Source organism: Hemitrygon akajei, chromosome 26, assembly GCF_048418815.1.
Source record: "Hemitrygon akajei chromosome 26, sHemAka1.3, whole genome shotgun sequence".
In the NCBI taxonomy this organism is placed as follows: domain Eukaryota; kingdom Metazoa; phylum Chordata; class Chondrichthyes; order Myliobatiformes; family Dasyatidae; genus Hemitrygon; species Hemitrygon akajei.
In genome coordinates this window covers 14,085,763-14,105,239 of record NC_133149.1, presented here as the reverse complement: position 1 = coordinate 14,105,239, position 19,477 = coordinate 14,085,763, and the positions used below count along the sequence as shown (strand labels likewise).

Genomic DNA, 19,477 nt, shown 5'->3' with positions numbered 1-19,477 from the left:
AAGACACTGCTCAGCTCCTCATTTTTATCCGAGGAATTAACAATACTTTTGAAATAACGGAGGAGTTTTTGACAATGGAGTCTCTGAAAGGAAAGACACGGGGAGAGGACTTGTATGACCGGGTGTCTGCTGTCATCGAAAATATGAAGCTCCCTTGGAGTAAACTTATCAACGTCACCACAGATGGATCTCCTAATTTGACAGGGAAAAATGTCGGCCTGCTGAGGAGAATACAGAATAAAGTGAAAGATGAAAATCCTGACCAGGATGTTATTTTCCTTCACTGCATCATCCACCAGGAATCTCTATGTAAATCGGTATTACAGCTGAATCATGTTGTGAATCCTGTCGTAAAACTTGTCAACTTTATACGTGCAAGGGTACTTCAGCACCGTCAGTTCATCACGTTCCTGGAGGAAACTGATGAGGATCACCAGGACCTACTTTATCACTCCCGTGTCCGCTGGTTAAGTTTGGGCAAAGTGTTTCAACGAGTATGGGAGCTCAAAGAGGAGATCGGTGCATTTTTGGAGTTACTGAGGAAGGCCGGCGAATTTCCTGAGCTGAGCAACAAGAGCTGGCTTTGTGACTTTGCGTTTGCTGTGGATATATTTTCACACATGAATGAACTGAACTTGAAGCTACAGGGGAAGGATCAGTTTGTGCATGATATGTACACAAACGTGAAAGCCTTTAAATCCAAGCTGGCTTTTTTCTCCAGGCAAATTTTGAATAAGTTATTCACTCATTTTCCCACACTAGCCACGCTGGAAGAGGCCGGCGCAAATGTGAAAAAATACAGCGAGTCACTGGATGCGCTGCACAGAGAATTCTGCCGTCGCTTTTCTGATTTTGAAAAAATTGACAAGTCACTTCAGTTGGTGGCCTGTCCCCTGTCACAAGATCCTGAAACAGCACCAGAGGAGCTACAGCTGGAACTGATCGACCTTCAGTCTGACCCCGTCTTAAAAGAGAAGTTCAACTCTCTTAAACTGAATGACTTTTATGCTTCACTTGGTAAAGAGGTGTTTCCAAACCTCCGGAGGACGGCACAGAAGATGCTGGCATTGTTCGGCTCGACCTATTTGTGTGAACAGGCGTTCAGCGTCATGAACATCAACAAAGCCAGCCACAGATCCAAGTTAACTGACCAACACCTCAGATGCATCCTGAGAATCGCCACAACAAAACTAAATCCAGACTTTGATGCACTGGCTAAAAAGGGAGACCAACAACACTGTTCCCACTGAAATTAAAAATAAGTTTCTTTGTTGTGTTATGTAAAAAAATTTTTTTCAATAAGCCTTACATGTTACATGTCATTTCTGTTAAGTGATGGACATGAGTAGTGCGCAGGTGCACGTATGTTCTCAAAATAAAAAATGCGCTCCAGATCAAATAACGCGCTCCGCATACTGGCGCGCTGTCACTGTTCTGTCCTTGTGCTGGTCGTTGTTGAGTTTTGGCACAGGGGACAATTGAATAAGAAGGAGCAGGACAAGTAGACCTGCATCTCCTACCGTTTTTGAAATAAAGATAGTCAGGAGGAGAGTGATGATGATAATATCTTGAAGGATAACAGAATTTTCAGTGCTTTAAAATAATAACTGTTACTATTAAAAAAAAGCTGTATTTTATTCATTTAATTTTCAGTGTTTTAAAAGTCATTTCAATAAATAGCTAAATACCATGGGACTTCAAAGACAGATATTTTGTTGTAATGCATTTGTTCATTTTCAATTGAAATTAAAGCACATGTTTTCCACATATCCCATGATATTTTATTTTCTCTTATGAGGTGTATTACCAAAGCACTCCGTCCATCTGCTCCTGGTCCGGCCGCCCTGTCAAATTTAGAACCCTTTGTGGCGCACAAGTCAAAAAGTTTGCCCACCCCTGTTCTAGAACCTTTTTTGTTTTGCTTCCCCTCCAGCCCCCTCCCCTCCCCAAACCCCTTTAAACTATTCCTGGTATAGTTTAAGTGGAATTGGAATTTCCATAAGCACTTGCTTTATTACTTCAGCAGAAGACATCAACTTCCAATATAGGATCTGAATATTCTGACAATGCTCCCTAGTTTTCATTGCCCAAATAATTGACGCAAGACTCCCAAAGCAAGCACTCTGCATCGAGTGTGACACAGCAGAGTTCTTCAATGCTAATTTGGTTTCAAAGTTTTCCTAGGTTGGGGGGGGGGGGGGGGTGCGCGATCTTCACCTTCTCTGTGGCTTCCACATGTTCACAACATAGAGACTCTAGACGCTGCCCTTCTGAGTAGCTCCTACACCATTTCAAGCAGTCACAATCCCGGAGTTCTCAGAAGGCTTACTGCCTCATGAGAGGATCTTACTGTGCTGCAGCTTAATGCAGAGTGCTGAGTTGGTCCAGAAAGAGTACTAGGTTTGCAGAATGCTGTCTTTTACTCATTTATTTTTCTACATCCTGGCACCAATGGCAAAACCTGCATTACCACCCATCCTAACTGCCCTCGAGTGGGAGAAGATACAGCAGTAATTGGGGAAAAATTATCATTGAAAGGGAAATGGATTATTGCAATTAGGTCTGATCCTGTTAGAGAGGCAAGAAATCCCTATAGCTAAGGAAAAATCAAAAGTGAATAAAATCTATGTGGTTTTTATAAAGTATAAAGTACAGCAACTTAAGATGCAGAATAAATGTGGTAGGAAATAGAAGAAATGTTAAAGGAATGATGCAGCAAAAGAAAGTCTGGTGAGAATTGTCAGGGGCAAGACAGGAAACAATGTGCAAGTACATAGAAAGCCGTAAACTACAATATCAATGCAGCAAATTATGAAGAGGGGGACAGTGAGGTGCAAGGAGATATTCCTTTCAGGAGTAGAGTGATGTAATGGATGCTGTCCGAGTACTGTGAGAGCAGGATGAAGAAACATGCAAGCAGAGATTGAAAAACTATGTCAGGGTGAAAAAAAGCCAAAGAAAGAACAGAAGGTGATAGTGCAGAGCAGGGTATAACATGTTAGGTAGGAAACAGTTTATGATAATACCTCAAAATCCTTGAGGTTCAGGTTGTTAGCCCACTTCTTGAATCACTCCTGCCTTCCTGATGAAGGCACTGGCAGAATTTAGATCCAAAGAGCAAAGGGGAGCAGCAGTGTGGAAACCTGTCTGCCGCCCTTGTCCTTCCAGTGCTAGATGTTCTATAGTAACCGGGACTAGTTACTGCAGTGGTGTAAGCTGAAGCTACTGTACACCCAGTGGTAGGGTTGTGAGGAGGTAACAACCCAAGCAGACTGCTTTGCCCATCATCGCAACACAACTTGACCAAATGTCACATTAGGAGCAACATACAAAACGTTGGAGGAACTCTCAAGCTGGAATGTCAACTGTCCATTTCTCTCATTAGACGCTGCTTCAGCCGCTAAGTTCCTCCAGATTTTTGTGTGTTGCTCCCCCACTACCTTTTGTGTTTCTAATGTAGTATCAGGAGACCTGGCAAAAGTACGGTCAATGAGAGGCAATAGAAATCAAGAGAAAAAAAAATTCCTCCATCATACGATGTTGTGCTAAACCAATTAAGCTCATGATGCTTCATAAAACTAATTCTTTCTGCCTGCACATAACCCACAACCCTATCTTCTGCATATTCATACATCTATCTAATAGCACCCTAAACACCTATTGTATCTGCCTCCACCAGCACCCATTCTAGACACCCACCACTCCATGTAAAAGAACTTGTTTTGCACACTTCATTTGAACTTTCCCCTCTCAGTTTAAATGCATGCCATCTAGTATCGGATACTTTGAATCTGGGATAACTACTCAAGCTGTCTACTGAATCTATATTTCCATAATCTTATAAACTTCTATCAGGTCACTCCTCAGGCCTTCATCGCCCCACAGAAAAGAACTATAGTTTGCCTACCTGAGGTACCTTATCGAATGCCTTACTAAAACTTGTGTAGATAACACGGCTTTACCTTCATTGACCCCCTTTGTCACATCTTCTATCCTGAAGAATCCATTCCAAAAGCTTCCCTGGCACTGACATGAGACACATCTGTCTAATTTCCTCAATTACTCCTATTTTTCTTCCTGAACGAAGTAATATTAGTTACTCACCAGTCCTCTGGGGCTTTGGCTAGGGTGGACACAAAGATGTTGGGCAACGCACAAAGTGCTGGAGGAACTCAACAGGGCAGGCAGCATTATGGAGGGGAATAAACAGTCAACATTTCGAGCTTCTTATTTCTTTTCACCTTCCCCCTCACCTGGTTTCACTTATTACCTGCCTGCTTGTATTCTTCTGGATGGACTTTCCCAAAGTTGTAAAAAAAAACACCACAAAGAACAAATCACTTTACCTTCTGATCCCACTCTATCATGTGTGGCACCATTTCACTCGAAGCAAATCCAAAGGCAACCTTCTGAAACTCCTTCTGTTCATCTGAGAGGCCCACAGAGGCTGCCAAAGAAAAAAGTACATAAAGCGACAGTCTTTGATACACAGTCCTACAGCACAGGAGGATATGCAGCTCATCACATCTGTACCAGTCTTTTGAATGGGTTGTTTAATTCATGCTGTTTCCCTGCACTTTACCACACAGTCCTTCAACCATTTCTTTCTGACCATGACCTTAGAATCTGCTTTATCTTCCCCTTTCAGACACAGTCAGACATACTTTATTGATCCCAAGGGAAATTGGATTTCGTTACAGTCACACCAACCAAGAATAGTGTAGAAATATAGCAATATAAAACCATAAATAATTAAAAATAATAAGTAAATTATGCCAAATGGAAATAAGTCCAGGACCAGCCTATTGGCTCACGTACTGTGGTCTGCCAGTCAGGTAATCCATGACACCAGGGAAGCATCCACCTGCATCACTGTCAGCTTCTCACCCAGCAGAGCAGGGCAGATGGTGTTGAACACACTGGAGAAGTCAAAAAACATGACCCTCACAGTGCTCACAGTTTCAAGCAGTGCATTGAAGGTGCCAACAATTTGTCCATGAAAAAAAATTTCACATCACACGATGAGCTGCTGCGTTTTTCTGCAAATTATCTTAAATTGGTGTCACATCAGTATCAAGTCTTTTGGGACTACAAAAGGTTTCACTTTTTTCCCCCCTTATTAAAACCAACTCAGTTTTGAACATTTCTCTCATTCTTTCTTGCTCCAAGGACTCTCATGGCCTTATTCTGCCTTAAATAAGAAAGACAAATCAATCTTGTTTGAGTGAAATGTCCCAAGGTACATGCTGGGAGGAGAACTAGGCATATCGAACAGCGAGCACTCAACTGAGTAAAGTTACAACACAAGACCAGGTTTGTGCTATCCAAGATAAATCCTACAATCAACAAATCAGAATGGAGTTCCATAGTCTTACAACATCTAGCTATAAATTGTTTTGCATCACTAAACAACTCCAAAAATATCCTTACTCTTAACAATGGTGAAGACCAGCATGGCGATGTTCAATCATTTTAACTAGAAGTGGCAAACAGTTAATCCTTAGTGGTTTTATGGATATTATTTAAGTGAATCAATTAGTCTGAAGTGCCCATTGGTGCCCAGTCTGACCAACCTGACTGTCGATCAGACCATAGAGCTGGTGAATACTGTTTCTAGGTCAGAAAAAGAGGTGGCAGCGCCTCCCACTGCCAGTGCTGGTGACCCGCGGATGTACACAAGAGCATTGTTAAGGGGCCGGCAATGCAATATGTTAGAGCGCACGGGCATTGGTATCGATAACTGACCTACTCTTGCCAACAACTTGGATAGGCTATTTATATTACAGGAGCAGGAGGAAAAACAGTAAAAGCAGAAAGAAGTGAGTCGCAGATATCTGAAATTGGCGGGGTGCAGCTTCCAGTGTATTTCTGGGTATGTCCAAATAATGTCCTTGGAATAGACATCCTAAGGGAAGCAGGGGCCATTATAGATTCAGGAAAGGGAGAAATAATATGTACAAATCAGGGCAGTGAACACGGACAACTAATAGAATACACAACCTGGTTAGCATAGTTGCTGCTGCCCCGATCATCAGAGACTAGAGCCAGGATGGTGTCAGGGGGTTTCTTTGTCAGCAGTTCCCAGCAGTGTGGGCTAGAACGCAAGCAAGACTGTGGGTGAGTAAAGATGAACCCAGTTAAAATAGATGGTGAACACAAAGTATACTGCCGATGCTGTGGTCAAATCAACACGTATAAACAAGCTGGATGAACTCAGCAGGTCAGGCAGCATCCGTTGAAATGAGCAGTCAACGTTTCAGGGCCGAGACCCTTCGTCAGGACAGAAGTTGACTGCTCCTTTCAACGGATGCTGCCCGACCTGCTGAGTTCATCCAGCTTGTTTGTATGTGTCAAAATAGATGGTGACCTGCATAAACCTAATAAGCAGCATTCTATAAAAACTGATGCACTGTCCAGGGTATAGTGAAGGAACTAAAACACCAGGGATACTCAGAGAGACTGTGGCAACTACGAGCTCACCTATATGGCCAGGAAAGAAGCCCAATAGGTCATATTGGTTAACAAACCACCCTTAATAAGACCATGCCAAGATTGCATCCCATTGTGACAAGCCCTACAACAATTCTGAATGGCCTGTCTCCAGAACATAAAGTTTTTTCAGTCCAGGATATTGCTCTTGGATTTTGGGGGCTCCCTTTAGTACCTGAATCACCTCCATCTTAGGTGGGCAGCAATATACATGGACCAGTCTCCCCCAGAGATTCCACAATAGTTCAGTCATTTTTCATAAAATCACGGGGTAGACTTTGGAAAAGTTCAATCTAACACCCTACCAGTTGACATGCTTATAATATGCAGATAATCTACTAATCTCTTTGGAAGATGTAGCAGCTCATTTTGGGTTCGATGTCGCTAACTCTGAGCCTCCGAGGAAAGTTACTGCTACAACCTGCAACCTGGTCATCTCTGAGGCTGAGGTACGCAGATGTTTTCAACAAGTGGGCAGTCACAAGGCTGTGGGACTGGACGGCTTCCCAGGGCGAGTGCTCAGGATGTGCCGAGCACAACTGGCAGGTGTGTTTATTGATACTTTTAATCTCTCCATCTCCCAGTGTAGAGTGCCCTCCTGCTTCAAATTATCCACCATTGTCCCTGTACCAAAAAAGACCAAGGGAACATGCCTGAATGACTGGCATCCTGTCACACTCACTTCAATAATAAGCAAATACTTTGACAAGAATTACATCTGCAGCTTGCTACCATCCAAACTGGACCCCCTATAATTAGCCTACCGACACAACTGATCGACAGATGACACAATAGCCACTGCTCTACACACCGTCCTTACACATCTGGATGCTTATGTGAGAATGCTGTTCTTGAACTGCAGTTCAACATTCAACACCATAGTTCCATCTAAGCTCGACAAGAAGCTCAGAGACCTCGGCCTTGACCCTGGACTTCCTGTCGGATCGCCGGCAGGTTGTAAGAGTGGGCTCCCTGAAGCAACGTGGTAATGGTGCAGGACCATGGGGACATAAGAAAGTCGGTGGGATATTTTTCAAGGAAACAGACACCCATTGCAGTAGGACCTACCCACTGTGTAGCAGCTTTAGACTGCACCACGTGGGCAGTGCGAGTAAGTGAACCAGTTGTAATGATGGGACAACTCATACTACACATACCCCATATCTTCGTAAAGCTTCTGAATACAGGGAGGATGAGAGCAGTCACTGACAGCAGAAGGGCAGGTGGTCAACGCGGGCACCTAATACAACAACTGCTGGAAGCAGTGACTCTGCCAGCAGAGGTCGCAGTGATTAAAGTACAAACTCACCCGAAAGGGGAGAGTAAGGATCAGAAAGGAAATGAGTGGGTCGACATCACTGTGAAAAAGGCAGCAGAGGAACAAGAGGCAGCTGAAATTGCATGTGTGCAGGAAGAAATGACGGAAACCAGTTTAGTAAAATTATAGGCAGAAGTGGAGGCAGAAGAGAAGGAGAAATGGAGGGACCGGATGGGAGCAGGGGAGGAAGGAGTGGTGGCACCACCATGTATTAGGCAGATACTACTGAAGTTATATCATGGGGTGATGCCTCAGGGAAGGCAGAGCATAATCACAACCCTCTGGCAGGACAGGTGGTGGCCAGGGATGGGTGGGTATCTTGAGAAATTCTGCCACTGTTGTATCATTTGTGTCCAGCATAACCCTGGTAAGGGCAGAAAGCTACAGCTGGCAGATCAACCATGGCCGAGGGGACACTGGGAAAACATCCAGATGGGCTTCATGGGACTTCATGGGACTCCTGCCAAAAAGCTACTGTCTAGTAATTATGGACCACGTCACCCGGTGGGTAGAGGCTTTTCCAACAAGGGACTACACCACCAGCACCGTTATACAGATCCTAGTTCAGGTGGACTCGCATCAGGAAGCACATTTCACAGGGAAAATGATGATGGAAATGTGCAGACTGTGAGGGATACAACTGTTCCACGTACCCTATCGCCCTCAGAGAAAGGTTGAACCGAACAATCAAGGACGCCTTAGCCAAAGCTGCTTTGTATCTACCAGTACTTTTCTCCAGTGACCTCATTCATGTAACGTCATTGCTAAAGCAAATGGCATGTCCTTTTCACAACTGCCATATCATTCTCTTCAATAGATGGAAAATGCCCTCTGCAATGCTGTAAAACAGCATATACTCTCCAACAACTTGCCCACTAATTCACACTTTTATTTCATCAGAACCTTTTAGTTCCCAAACTCATTATAGAGTTGGTCCAACCATGGACCATGGAACAGAATTTCAAAGGTGAGTTGCCCTTGATATCAAGGTAACATTTGATGAAGGAGATACCAAGGCTAAAGAACTCTGGGAAAACTGAAAGTCAATGGGCATCAGGAACTGGAATATCTTGCATTAAGGAAGATGGTGTTGGACGTCAACAGCAGCACACAAGTTCATCAAAGTTCTAAACTCTGACTTCTTCACTTGTTCTCCCTCCCATCACAAGGTCAGAAGTTGACAAGTTCACCAATGATGACATAATATTCAGTTCCATTTGCAGCTCTTCCGATCCCAGTTGATTTATACAGTACACAATGACCCGAAGACGACATTTTGACATGGGAAAATAGTTTGCAGGTAATATTTGAGACAATAGTGCCAAGCAATGGCCATGAGAGAGTCAAGATGCCCAACCTTGCTATGCAACAGCATCACTAGTCCCTCCACCATCAAAATCTTGAGGATCGCCACTGACCAGAAATTCAACTGGTCTAAGTACATACGATCTGTGGCTACAAAGTCCCATCACAGACTTGATAACCTACTGATGTTCCTCCTGACATTCCAAGTCTTTCCATTGATCACAAGTCAGTTGCATGTTGGAAAATGTGCAAAATGTGCATGTTGTCATCACTGGGCAAAAAATTGATCAGACTGCACAAAGATTTTTGTGCACACTGGTCACTACAAATTAGAGGGAACATTGCTCCTCGCCTTAAATGCATGCTCTCTCACACTAGACATTTCAACCCTGGTAAACTGTCAATCCAGCCTCTCAATCCTATAAACTTGTATCAGGGCTCCTCTCAGTCTCCACCAATCCAGAAAAAAGCAAGTTTCTCCAACCTCTCCATATAGCTCATAAACCTCTTCTGCACCCTTTCCAAAGCCTCCACAACCTTCCCATACTGGGAGTGACTCGAACTGAATGCAATATTCCAAAAACAGAGGGACAGAATTAGGCTATTTGTCCCATTGAGTCTGCTCCGCCATTTCATCATGGCTGATTCATTTCCCTCTCAGCCTCAGTCTCCCGCCTTCTTCCCATAACCTTTGACACCCTGATTAATCAAGAGCCTATCATCCATCGCCTTAAATACATCTAATGACCTGGATTGTGGAGGCATTAGTAATGATCTTTTAAGAATCAGATTCTGGCATGGTTCTGAGGCACTGAAAAATTGCAAATGTTATTCCACTCTTCAAGAAGAGAGCGAGGCAAAAGAAAAGAAATTATAGGCCAGTTAGCCTGACCTCAGTGGTTGGCAAGATGTTGGAGTGGATTGTTAAGAATGTGGTTTTGGGGTACTTGGAGGCACATGATTTTAAAAAAGCCAAATAAGCCAAACTACAAGCTACTCTACAAAGCCATCTTGTAAGCAATCTACAGATTCTCTCTCTTGGGATACAGCACCAACCTGATTTTCCCAATCTACCAACATTTTGAAATCTCCCATGGCTATTGCAACATTGCCTTTTTGGCATGGTTTTTCTTTGTCCCATTATAATTTGTTGACCACATCCTTACTACTGTTTGGGAGGGGGTTCTGTAAACAACTCCCATCAGGGTCTTTTTACACTTGCAGTTCCACAATGACTCAACATCTTCTCACCCTATGTCACCCCTTTTGATTTTATTTTTTACCAGCAGTCACCCCACCCCCTGCCTACCTGCCTGTCCTTTTGATACAATATACATCCTTGGACATTAAGCTCCCAGCTAAAATCTTCTTTCAGCCACAGTTCAGTGATGCTCATAACATCATACCTGCCAATCTGTAACTGTGCTACAAGTACATCTACCTTATTCCGTATACTGCCCGCATTCAAATGTAACACCTTCAGTCGTGTATTCGCTCTTTTCGACTTTGTCTACCTTTTACATTGCATCCTGTTGATTGCGATTTTGCCCTATCATCAGCCTTTCCTTGCTAGGAGTCTCACTACACATTGCCTCTGTTTGTAAACCAACTACCTCACCTTCCGCACTACCATTTTGGTTCCCATCCCCCCTGCCCAATTAGATTAAATCCTCCGAAACAACTCTAGTCAACCTGTCCACAAAGATATTGTTCCTCTCAGGGTTAGGAGTAACCTGTCTCTTTTGGACAGGTCGTACAGTACCTTCCCCAGAAGAGATCCCAATGATCCATCTAACTGAACCCCTGCCCCCTGCACCAGTTCCTCAGCCACACATTCACCTGCCAAATCATCCTATTCTTACCCTCACTGGTGTGTGGCACAGGCAGCAATTCATTGATTACTACCCTGCAGCAAGTTCTCAGCTTTCTATCTAGCTCCCTAAAATCTCTCTTCAGGACCTCCTCACCTTGTCTACCTATGTCATTGGTGCCAATATGTATCAAGACTTCTGGCTGCTCAATCTCGCCCACCTGATCCAAGATATCCCTGACTCTGGCACCTGGTTGGCAACATGCCAGCCAGTTGTCTCAATCGGGCCCACAGAATCACGTCTCTGTTCCTCTGACTATGGAATGTCCTGTCACCACTGCAGTCCTCTTCACTTCTCTTCCGTGTAACAGAACCAGTGACTGGGGCTCCCCCGGTAGATCATCCCCCTCAACAGTATCTAAAGTGGTATACTTTTATTGAGGGGAATGGCCACAGGGGTACTCTGCACTGGCTGTGCATTTCCCCATCTTCTCCTGACAGTCACCAGATACCTGTCTCCTGCAATCTAGGGCTGACTACCTCCGTTATTAATGTTCCTGTTCGCACCGGGCAGCATTTTTGTCGTTTCTGTAGCATTTGTTAGATTTTTTTTGTACGAGGCCAAGTTGCTGCTTGACACTCATCCCAGCACGGATGGGAATCATGCAAGGAGCTGGCCGGATTTGAACTCAGGACCATTTGCCTCGAAGTCCAATGCTGATGCCATTATACCTAACTATCTCTCCATAGCTAGGTGTGTCTGGTGCTGATTTGGTTATCTGGGAGGCTGGAGGTCTCCCACAATTGCAATATCTCACCCACAGAAAAAAAACACTGCCCCTGGAGCCATTCTCACTGCATTAACTGCACCCTAACAGACAAGGAATGAAAAACTAGAGCTAGAGTTTTATCAGATTAAACTCCATCTCCACCTTCAATCATCTTTGCCATCCAATTCAAACGTAACTTGCCCCCACAAAGTCATACTAACTGTCCATAATTAGGCCATGTTTTCCTAAATGCTCAAAAATCTCATCCATAAGAACATTCGCCAGTAGCTTCATTACCAGTCTATATTTTCCAAGATGATCCCTATTGCCCTTCTGGAAGAAAGAAACATTAGCTACTTGTCAGTTCTCCAGGACTTTGCCTGTGGCTAGAGGTGACACAAAAATCTTGGTTAAGGTCTGAGCAATCTTGTTTCTTACCTCTCTCAATAATTGAGAGCATATCCATCAGGCCCTGGAACTTGGCTTAATTAATGTTCCTTAAGAGACCTAAAATAACCTTTATTTTGACATGGCTACTTGATTCATTGCATCTGTTCTAATTCAAAAAAAGTACTCAGTTCTTTGCTTTGCAGGTCACAGTTCAAGTACACATTCAAGAAACGTTTAAATGTGATGACAGTCTCCGCCTCTCCCATAATTTCAGTTCAGCACAAGTCGAACCCCTACCTCTCTGAGTGAAAATGTTTCTCGTCATTTCACCTAACCCTTCAACCAAGTCATAGTCACAGGTTAAGCAGGGAAGGAGTTTATTCAATGGAGTGTAGGAAAATGAATTTTATAGAGTGAATAAAATTATGAGCATTGGGAAAGTAAGAACTAGAGAGCATATGTTTAAGGTGAAAGGAGAGAGACTTAATCAAAACTTATTTTCATCCAGAGGGTGGTTGGTATGGAATGAGCTGCTAGAAGGAGTGATTGAGCCATGTACATTAAAAGGATTTAAGAGGCACTTGGACATATACATGGATAGAAAACATTCAGAGGGGACATGGACCAAATGCAGGTAATAAGACTAGCGTAGGTTGGCATCTCAGTCAGCATGGACTAGTTGGGCCAAAGGACCAATTTCCATGTTGAAAGACTAAAACTCTAAATCCAGGCTCCTAGTTTTTTTTAAATTCTCCTCCTAATGGAGATGTACCTTTCCTATATGTACTATTAAATGATCAGATTAAGACCAACCCTCCCTCTCTTCCAGAGGAAACAACTGCACCTTATTCAATTTTTTCATACTTACAATTCTCGAGTTCTGCAAGTACCTTTGTAAATCATACTTCTAATTAATTCCTACAACACAATACCCTTAATGCTCCTTCGACAGCTATAATGCAGTGCGGAGAGTGGAATGCAGCAGTCAAAGCTATGCACAGTTGTGCAGAATTTCCAGGATGACTATCCTTCTCTTACAGTGGCATGCAAAAGTTTAGGCACCCCTCGTCAAAATTTCTGTTACTGTGAATAGTTAAGTGAGTAGAAGATGAACTGATCTCCAAAAGTCATAAAGTTAAAGATGAAACATTCTTTTCAACATTTTGAGCAAAATTAGTGTATTATTTTTGTTTTGAACAATTTTAGAGTGAAAAAAAGGAAAGGAGCACCATGTAGAAGTCTGGGCACCTCAAGAGATTTGAGCTCTCAGATAACTTTTACCAAGGTCTCAGACCTTAATTAGCTTGTTAGGGCTATGGCTTGGTCACAGTCATCATTAGGAAAGGCCAGGTGATGCAAACTTCAAAGCTTTATAAATACTGACTCCTGAAACCTTGTCCCAACAATCAGCAGCCATGGCCTCCTCTAAGCAGCTGCCTAGCACTCTGAAAATTAACATAAATGATGCCCACAAAGCAGGAGAAGGCTATAAGAAGATAGCAAAGCGTTTTCAGGTAGCCATTTCCTCAGTTCGTAATGTAATTAAGAAATGGCAGTTAACAGGAATGGTGGAGGTCAAGTTGAGATCTGGAAGACCAAGTAAACTTTCTGAGAGAACTGCTTGTAGGATTGCTAGAAAGGCAAATCAAAACCCCCGTTTGACTGCAAAAGACCTTCAGGAAGATTAAGCAGACTCTTTAGCAGTGACCTGCACAAATATGACCTACATGGGAGAGTCATCAGAAGAAAACCTCTCCTGCGTCCTCACCACAAAATTCAACGTCAGAAGTTTGCAAAGGAACATCTAAACAAGCCTGATGCATTTTAGAAACAAGTCCTGTGGACCGATGAAGTTAAAATAGAACTTTTTGGCCGCAATGAGCAAAGGTATGTTTGGAGAAAAAAGGGTGCAAAATTTCATGAAAAGAACACCTCTCCAACTGTTAAGCACGGGGTGGATCAATCATGCTTTGGGCTTGTGTTGCAGCCAGTGGCACGGGGAACATTTCACTGGTAGAGGGAAGAATGAATTCAATTAAATACCAGCAAATTCTGGAAGCAAACATCACACCGTCTGTCAAAAAGCTGAAAATGAAAAGAGGATGGCTTCTGCAACAGGATAATGATCCTAAACACAGCTCAAAATCCACAATGGAGTACCTCAAGAGGCTCAAGCTGAAGGTTTTGCCATGGCCCTCACAGTATCCCGACCTAAACGGCATCGAAAATCTGTGAATAGACCTCAAAAGAGCAGTGCATGCAAGACAGCCCAAAATCTTACCGAACTGGAAGCCTTTTGCAAGGAAGAATGGGTAAAAAATCCCCCAAACAAGAATTGAATGACTTCTAGCTGGCTACGGAAAGCGTTTACAAGCTGTGATACTTGTCAAAGGGGGTGTTACTAAGTACTGACCATGCAGGGCACCCAGATTTTTGCTTTGGGCCCTTTACTTTTTTGTTATTTTGAAACTGTAAAAGATGGAAATAAAAAAGTAATCTTGCTTAAAATATTAAAGAAATGTGTCATCTTTAACTTTGTCTTTTGGAAATCAGGTAATCTTTTACTCGCTTAACCCACAGTAACAGAAATTTTGACCAGGGTGCCCAAACCTTTGCATGCCACTGTATATTCTATCAGTTGGCTAATAAAGGGATACAATCTGTATTATTTTAAAATCACCTTATTGATCCGCTTTGCTTACTTTACAGATCTATGAATATTGATTGCATATCTGCCACTCCCTTGGGTCAGTTAGGCTTTTATATTTTAGACCAGGCTGGCATATAGAATCATGCAAGAAACTTTGTTAAAAACCATACTGATTACATTGACCTACAAAGGGTATGACCAATGTCATCAGATGTGACCTATCCAATTTCCCTCAGGATCAATAAAGTATGTCTGTCTGTCTTCCATAAGGATGAAAGGCAAGGCCAAAACATCCTGTGTTAAGATGAAGAAAAAGGCTGAGAGAACTGAAGACACCAACCCCACAAGTACGCAATGCAGCGTTCATGCACGCATACTGAAAATGAAATTAAGGGAGAGTGGGCATGAAATAGAACCTACAATGCAAGATCTAGGGTAATTCAAAAGATTACGAATGTATTTAAGTCAAGAATGGTAACAACATAGGGAGGGGTAGGGCTGATTAGAAACCAAAGTAATAACCTGTGGTGGAACTGGGGGTGCAAGTTCTTCAATGAGTACTTCTAAGCTGTATTAACCAAGGAGAAAGCTGTGGTCGATGGAGAGTTTGGGGAGACATTCCAAAGGATGTGAACATTAAAAATCAGGAACTATTGGATGTTTTGCAGCAAATAAAGGTGGATAAACCCCATGGGATTGTTGAGATGTACCCAAGGCTGTAATGGGAGGCAAGGGAGGAGATTGTTGGGGCCCTGGCAGACATTTTTGCATCCTCACTATGCACAGATGACTAGAGGATAGCAATAGTTCCTTTATTCAGCAACAGTAGCAGTTATAAACCAGGTTTATCAATGAGCTTGATATCAGAGATAGGGAAATTATTTGAAGAAAAATTCTAATGGGAAGAATTTATCTATAAATGGAAAGGTAGTGCATCCACTGGGGACTATTGTTTGGAAAATGCATGGAAGGGGTGGAATTCTACAACGAATTACCGTTGAAAAGAAGGTATTTGGTGTTTTAGGAAGCTTGAAGGGAATAAATCTCCAAGGACCTGATGAGATGTATAACAAGGTGTTATGGAAGATAACTGAAGAGACCGCTGGGGGTTTGACAGAAACCTCTGACTGAAGAACAGGTACAGATAACAGAATGATATATTGCATTATATTCAAGAAGGGCAGCAGGAATACGCCTCTACTGAAAGCAAATGGGACTAGCTCAGTTAAGTATATTCGTTGGCATGGACAAGTTGGGCTGAAGGGCCTATTTCTAGGCTGTACAACTATGACTCTAAGCCAGGTAAAACAAGCAGAAGTGTCTAATGCTTGTAGGGAAGTCATTGGAATTCGGAGGGGCAAGATTGATCTCCAAACAAGATGTACAAAAAAAGCTGGATGAACTCAGCAGGTCGGGCATCATCCGTTGACTGCTCATTTCAATGGATGCTGCCCAACCTGCTGAGTTCATCCAGCTTTTTTTGTATGTCTTGATTTGACCACAGCATCTGCAGTGTACTTTGTGTTTATTAGTCTCCAAACAGGTAGTCAAGGAAGAAATCAAAATCACAAGCAGCAAATGCTGGAAATCTGAACTGTTTCCAAGAGATAGCAAAGCACATTGAATAGCATAATACAGTTCATTGTTGTCTATGTAGACTTCAGCAAGGACTTCAACCAGAATCCATGTGGGAAATAGGCCAAAAATGTAAAAGCCCATTGAGAGGCTACAGAAGGACTTAGATTAAAAGAATGGGCAAAGAAGTAGTAGATGGAACAGTGTTAGAAAATATATGGTGTTGCAATTTGATAGAAGAAATAAAAAGGGTAGCCTATTTTCTAAATGGAGAGAAAATTAAAAAAAACAGGATCTCCCAGTGGTCACCCATTTTAATTCCACATCCCATTCCAATATGTCCATCCATGGCCTCCTCCACTATCCTGAAGAGACTACACAGGTTGGAGGAACAACACCTTACATGTCGTTTGGACAGCCTCCAACCTGATGGCATGAACATTGATTTCTCAAACTTCTGATAATGCCTCCAACCCCACACTCCCTTCACCATTTTCTATCCCCTTTTTCTCTCTCACCTATCTCCTTTGCCTACCCATCGCATCCCTATGGAGCTCCCGCACCCCCTTTCTTCCATAGCTTTCAGCCTCTTTCACCAATCAACTCTGCAGCTCGTTACTTCATCCCTCCCCCTCCCGGCTTCACCTCTCACCTTGTGCTTCTCTCTCCCCTCACCCCACCTTTTAAATCTACTCCTCAGCTTTTTCACCAGTCCTGCTGAAGGCTTTCGGCCCAAAATGTTGACTGTACTCTTTTCCTAGAAGCTACCTGGCCTGCTGAGTTCCTCCAGCAGTTTGTGTGTGTTGCTCGGATTTCCAGCATCTGCAGAAAAAAAATCGAAATCGCAGAGACTTGGGAGTCCTTGTGCAGGATTCCCTAAAAGTCTTATGGACTGCAATATTAAAAATTATAAACATAGAGGCAACACTTTCCCCTTAAACAGAGGTCTAGTAAGGAGTAGGATTAAACAATCCAAGAGGTTGGTTGAAATCTAGGACATACTCCCGTACTTTCCAGATGGGAAATTGAAGGCACAGGAGGCTACAGAGTGATTGCTGGTAATTATTTCAGTCAGAGTCATAGAGCACGGAAAAATGCCTTCCGCCCAACTCGTCAGACTGACAGTGTCTATTCTTGCTCGCTGCAATTGTTGCGTGTCGCCCATATCTATCCATGCAGCTGTTGGTCTTACAGATGTGGCGGGCTGAATGGCCTGTTTCCAGGTTGTATGACTAACTACACAAAGTGCTGAGCCAAAAAGACTCGTTGGGTGGCTCACAGTGCCCGACTACAGGAGCCTTGAGCCAGCAACTCTCGCCAGGCCGACCCCCACCACTGCACGACCGAGTCTACAGAAGTCACGGCAAGGGCACGTTCTCTCGCAGCGCGGACTGGAAACAGCACGGCCCGGCCCGGCCCCGGCCCTAACCCTAACCCCACACCGGGTAAAGGCACTCACGATCGATGCAGCTGTGGACGGCCCTGCGGGCAACCGTGAACCGGTAGACAATTCTTCTCAACAAACAGCCGGCACCTCCAACCATCCTTAAAGACCTTCTGCTTCCGGATAAACAGTCAGAGGGGTGATTTCCACTACTGCTTCCGCTGCTCGTGTTCCTCCTCCGTATCCCACAGCACTTTGAAACAGCTTCTTCCAGTCCTCTCCCCCCATCCCACCTTACCCATTCAATCACTTTCCCCTCGCCCTCCCCTCCCCACTCTCCCTGTAGCGTTAATGTGACTCGGACACCGCAGTATTAAACACACACGTTTATTCACCAGACTTCCATTTTACAAAACCCCTGCGTTCTGACGTCATACACACTCTGACCTACGAATACTCACATAATACATTACATCCCCCTTATCAAGTTTTTTTTAACAGTACTGTGAATTACCAAAACAATGCCTCTAGGTATGACTTTCTAACATTACAACAGCCATGACATAAACTAATAAAAAATCTTAACTTCTTATACTGTATTCTACATTCTATCTTACAATACTAACAGCAGTATATTTTATTTTACTAACATAGACTAAGAAACCTTTTATTTCACACCTTGGAACTTATAACGTGTGATTTTGTCTCAAGCTGTGCGAGACTGTAGGTAGATCTAGTCTCTGTATCTAGCTGGAAGTTTGACTTGTCTCCCAGACCTTGTGCGATAGAACTGTGCTTGTCCTTCAGAGTCAGTCTCTCGAGTAACCTCTGTGTCTGCATTTCCACCTCGGTCTGCCTGCGCCGAACATTCACCATCATTGCGTCGTGGGGTTTCGTCACGCCCCTCACTCTTGGTGTCGTTTGTTTCCATGTCTGTATCCGTGGAAATGTCCTGTGTATCTGTACGTGGAAACACCCTCTCACCTGTCTTCAGCAGATGCTTCCTGTTCCTCCTGTAGACTCTTCCATCCGGCGTGCGAACTATGAAGGACCTTGGTTGCTGATGCCTGTTCACAACCACAGCTGGCTGCCAAGTGTCTCCTCTCTGTATTCTGACATTTTCACCTGTATGCAGATCTGGTAACTGTCTTGTATGTCTGTCATAGTAGCTCTTTTGCTTTATTTGCTTGTACTTTAGCTTGAGCATTACTTTCAGGAGTCAGTGGAGTTGTGGATGTTGGCAGCTTGGACTTCAGACAACATCCCATCAACAGCTGCGCAGGAGAGAACCCCACACCCTCAATCGGTGGGTTGCGGTATTCAAGCAGAGCAATGTACGGGTCACTGTTGCTGCTTTGTGCCTTCTTGAGCATGTTCTTCACAGTTTGTACAGTTCTCTCTGCTTGTCCATTAGACTGAGTGTTCCCAGGACTGGAAGTAACATGTTGAAATTCCCAGCTTTCTGAAAACTCTCTAAACTCACCACTGGCATATTGTGGACCATTGTCACTGACAACAATATCTGGAATACCATGTCTTGCAAATGTCGACTTCATTGCGGTAATGACACCTTGACTGGACGTGTCACTTAACTTGGTGATCTCCGGATATTTTGAATAGTAGACCACACAAAGCAGATATTCTGCACCATTGAAAGAGATCTGTGCCAAGCTTCTCCCATGGTCTTCCTGGTAGTGGGTGGGGAAGCAGAGGCTCTCTTGGATTGCTGTTTTTATTTTCATTACAAACAGCACACTGAGACACAATGTCCTCTATCTGAGTTGAC

The 19,477-nt window shown here is 43.5% G+C and overlaps 1 protein-coding gene across 1 annotated transcript in view; it reads right to left on the bottom strand.

The window, feature by feature from the left end:
- Positions 1-17,994, bottom strand: part of acad8 (acyl-CoA dehydrogenase family, member 8) — a 103,075-nt gene extending 85,081 nt beyond the window's left edge. Inside the window, exons 1-2 of the mRNA XM_073029596.1 lie at positions 17,767-17,994; positions 4,347-4,447 (exon numbers count right to left, since the gene is read on the bottom strand). Of these exons, the coding sequence (XP_072885697.1) occupies positions 4,347-4,447; positions 17,767-17,851 (186 nt within the window). The 5' untranslated portion in view covers positions 17,852-17,994. The remainder of the gene's footprint in view (positions 1-4,346; positions 4,448-17,766) is intronic.
- Positions 17,995-19,477: the final 1,483 nt, after the last annotated feature.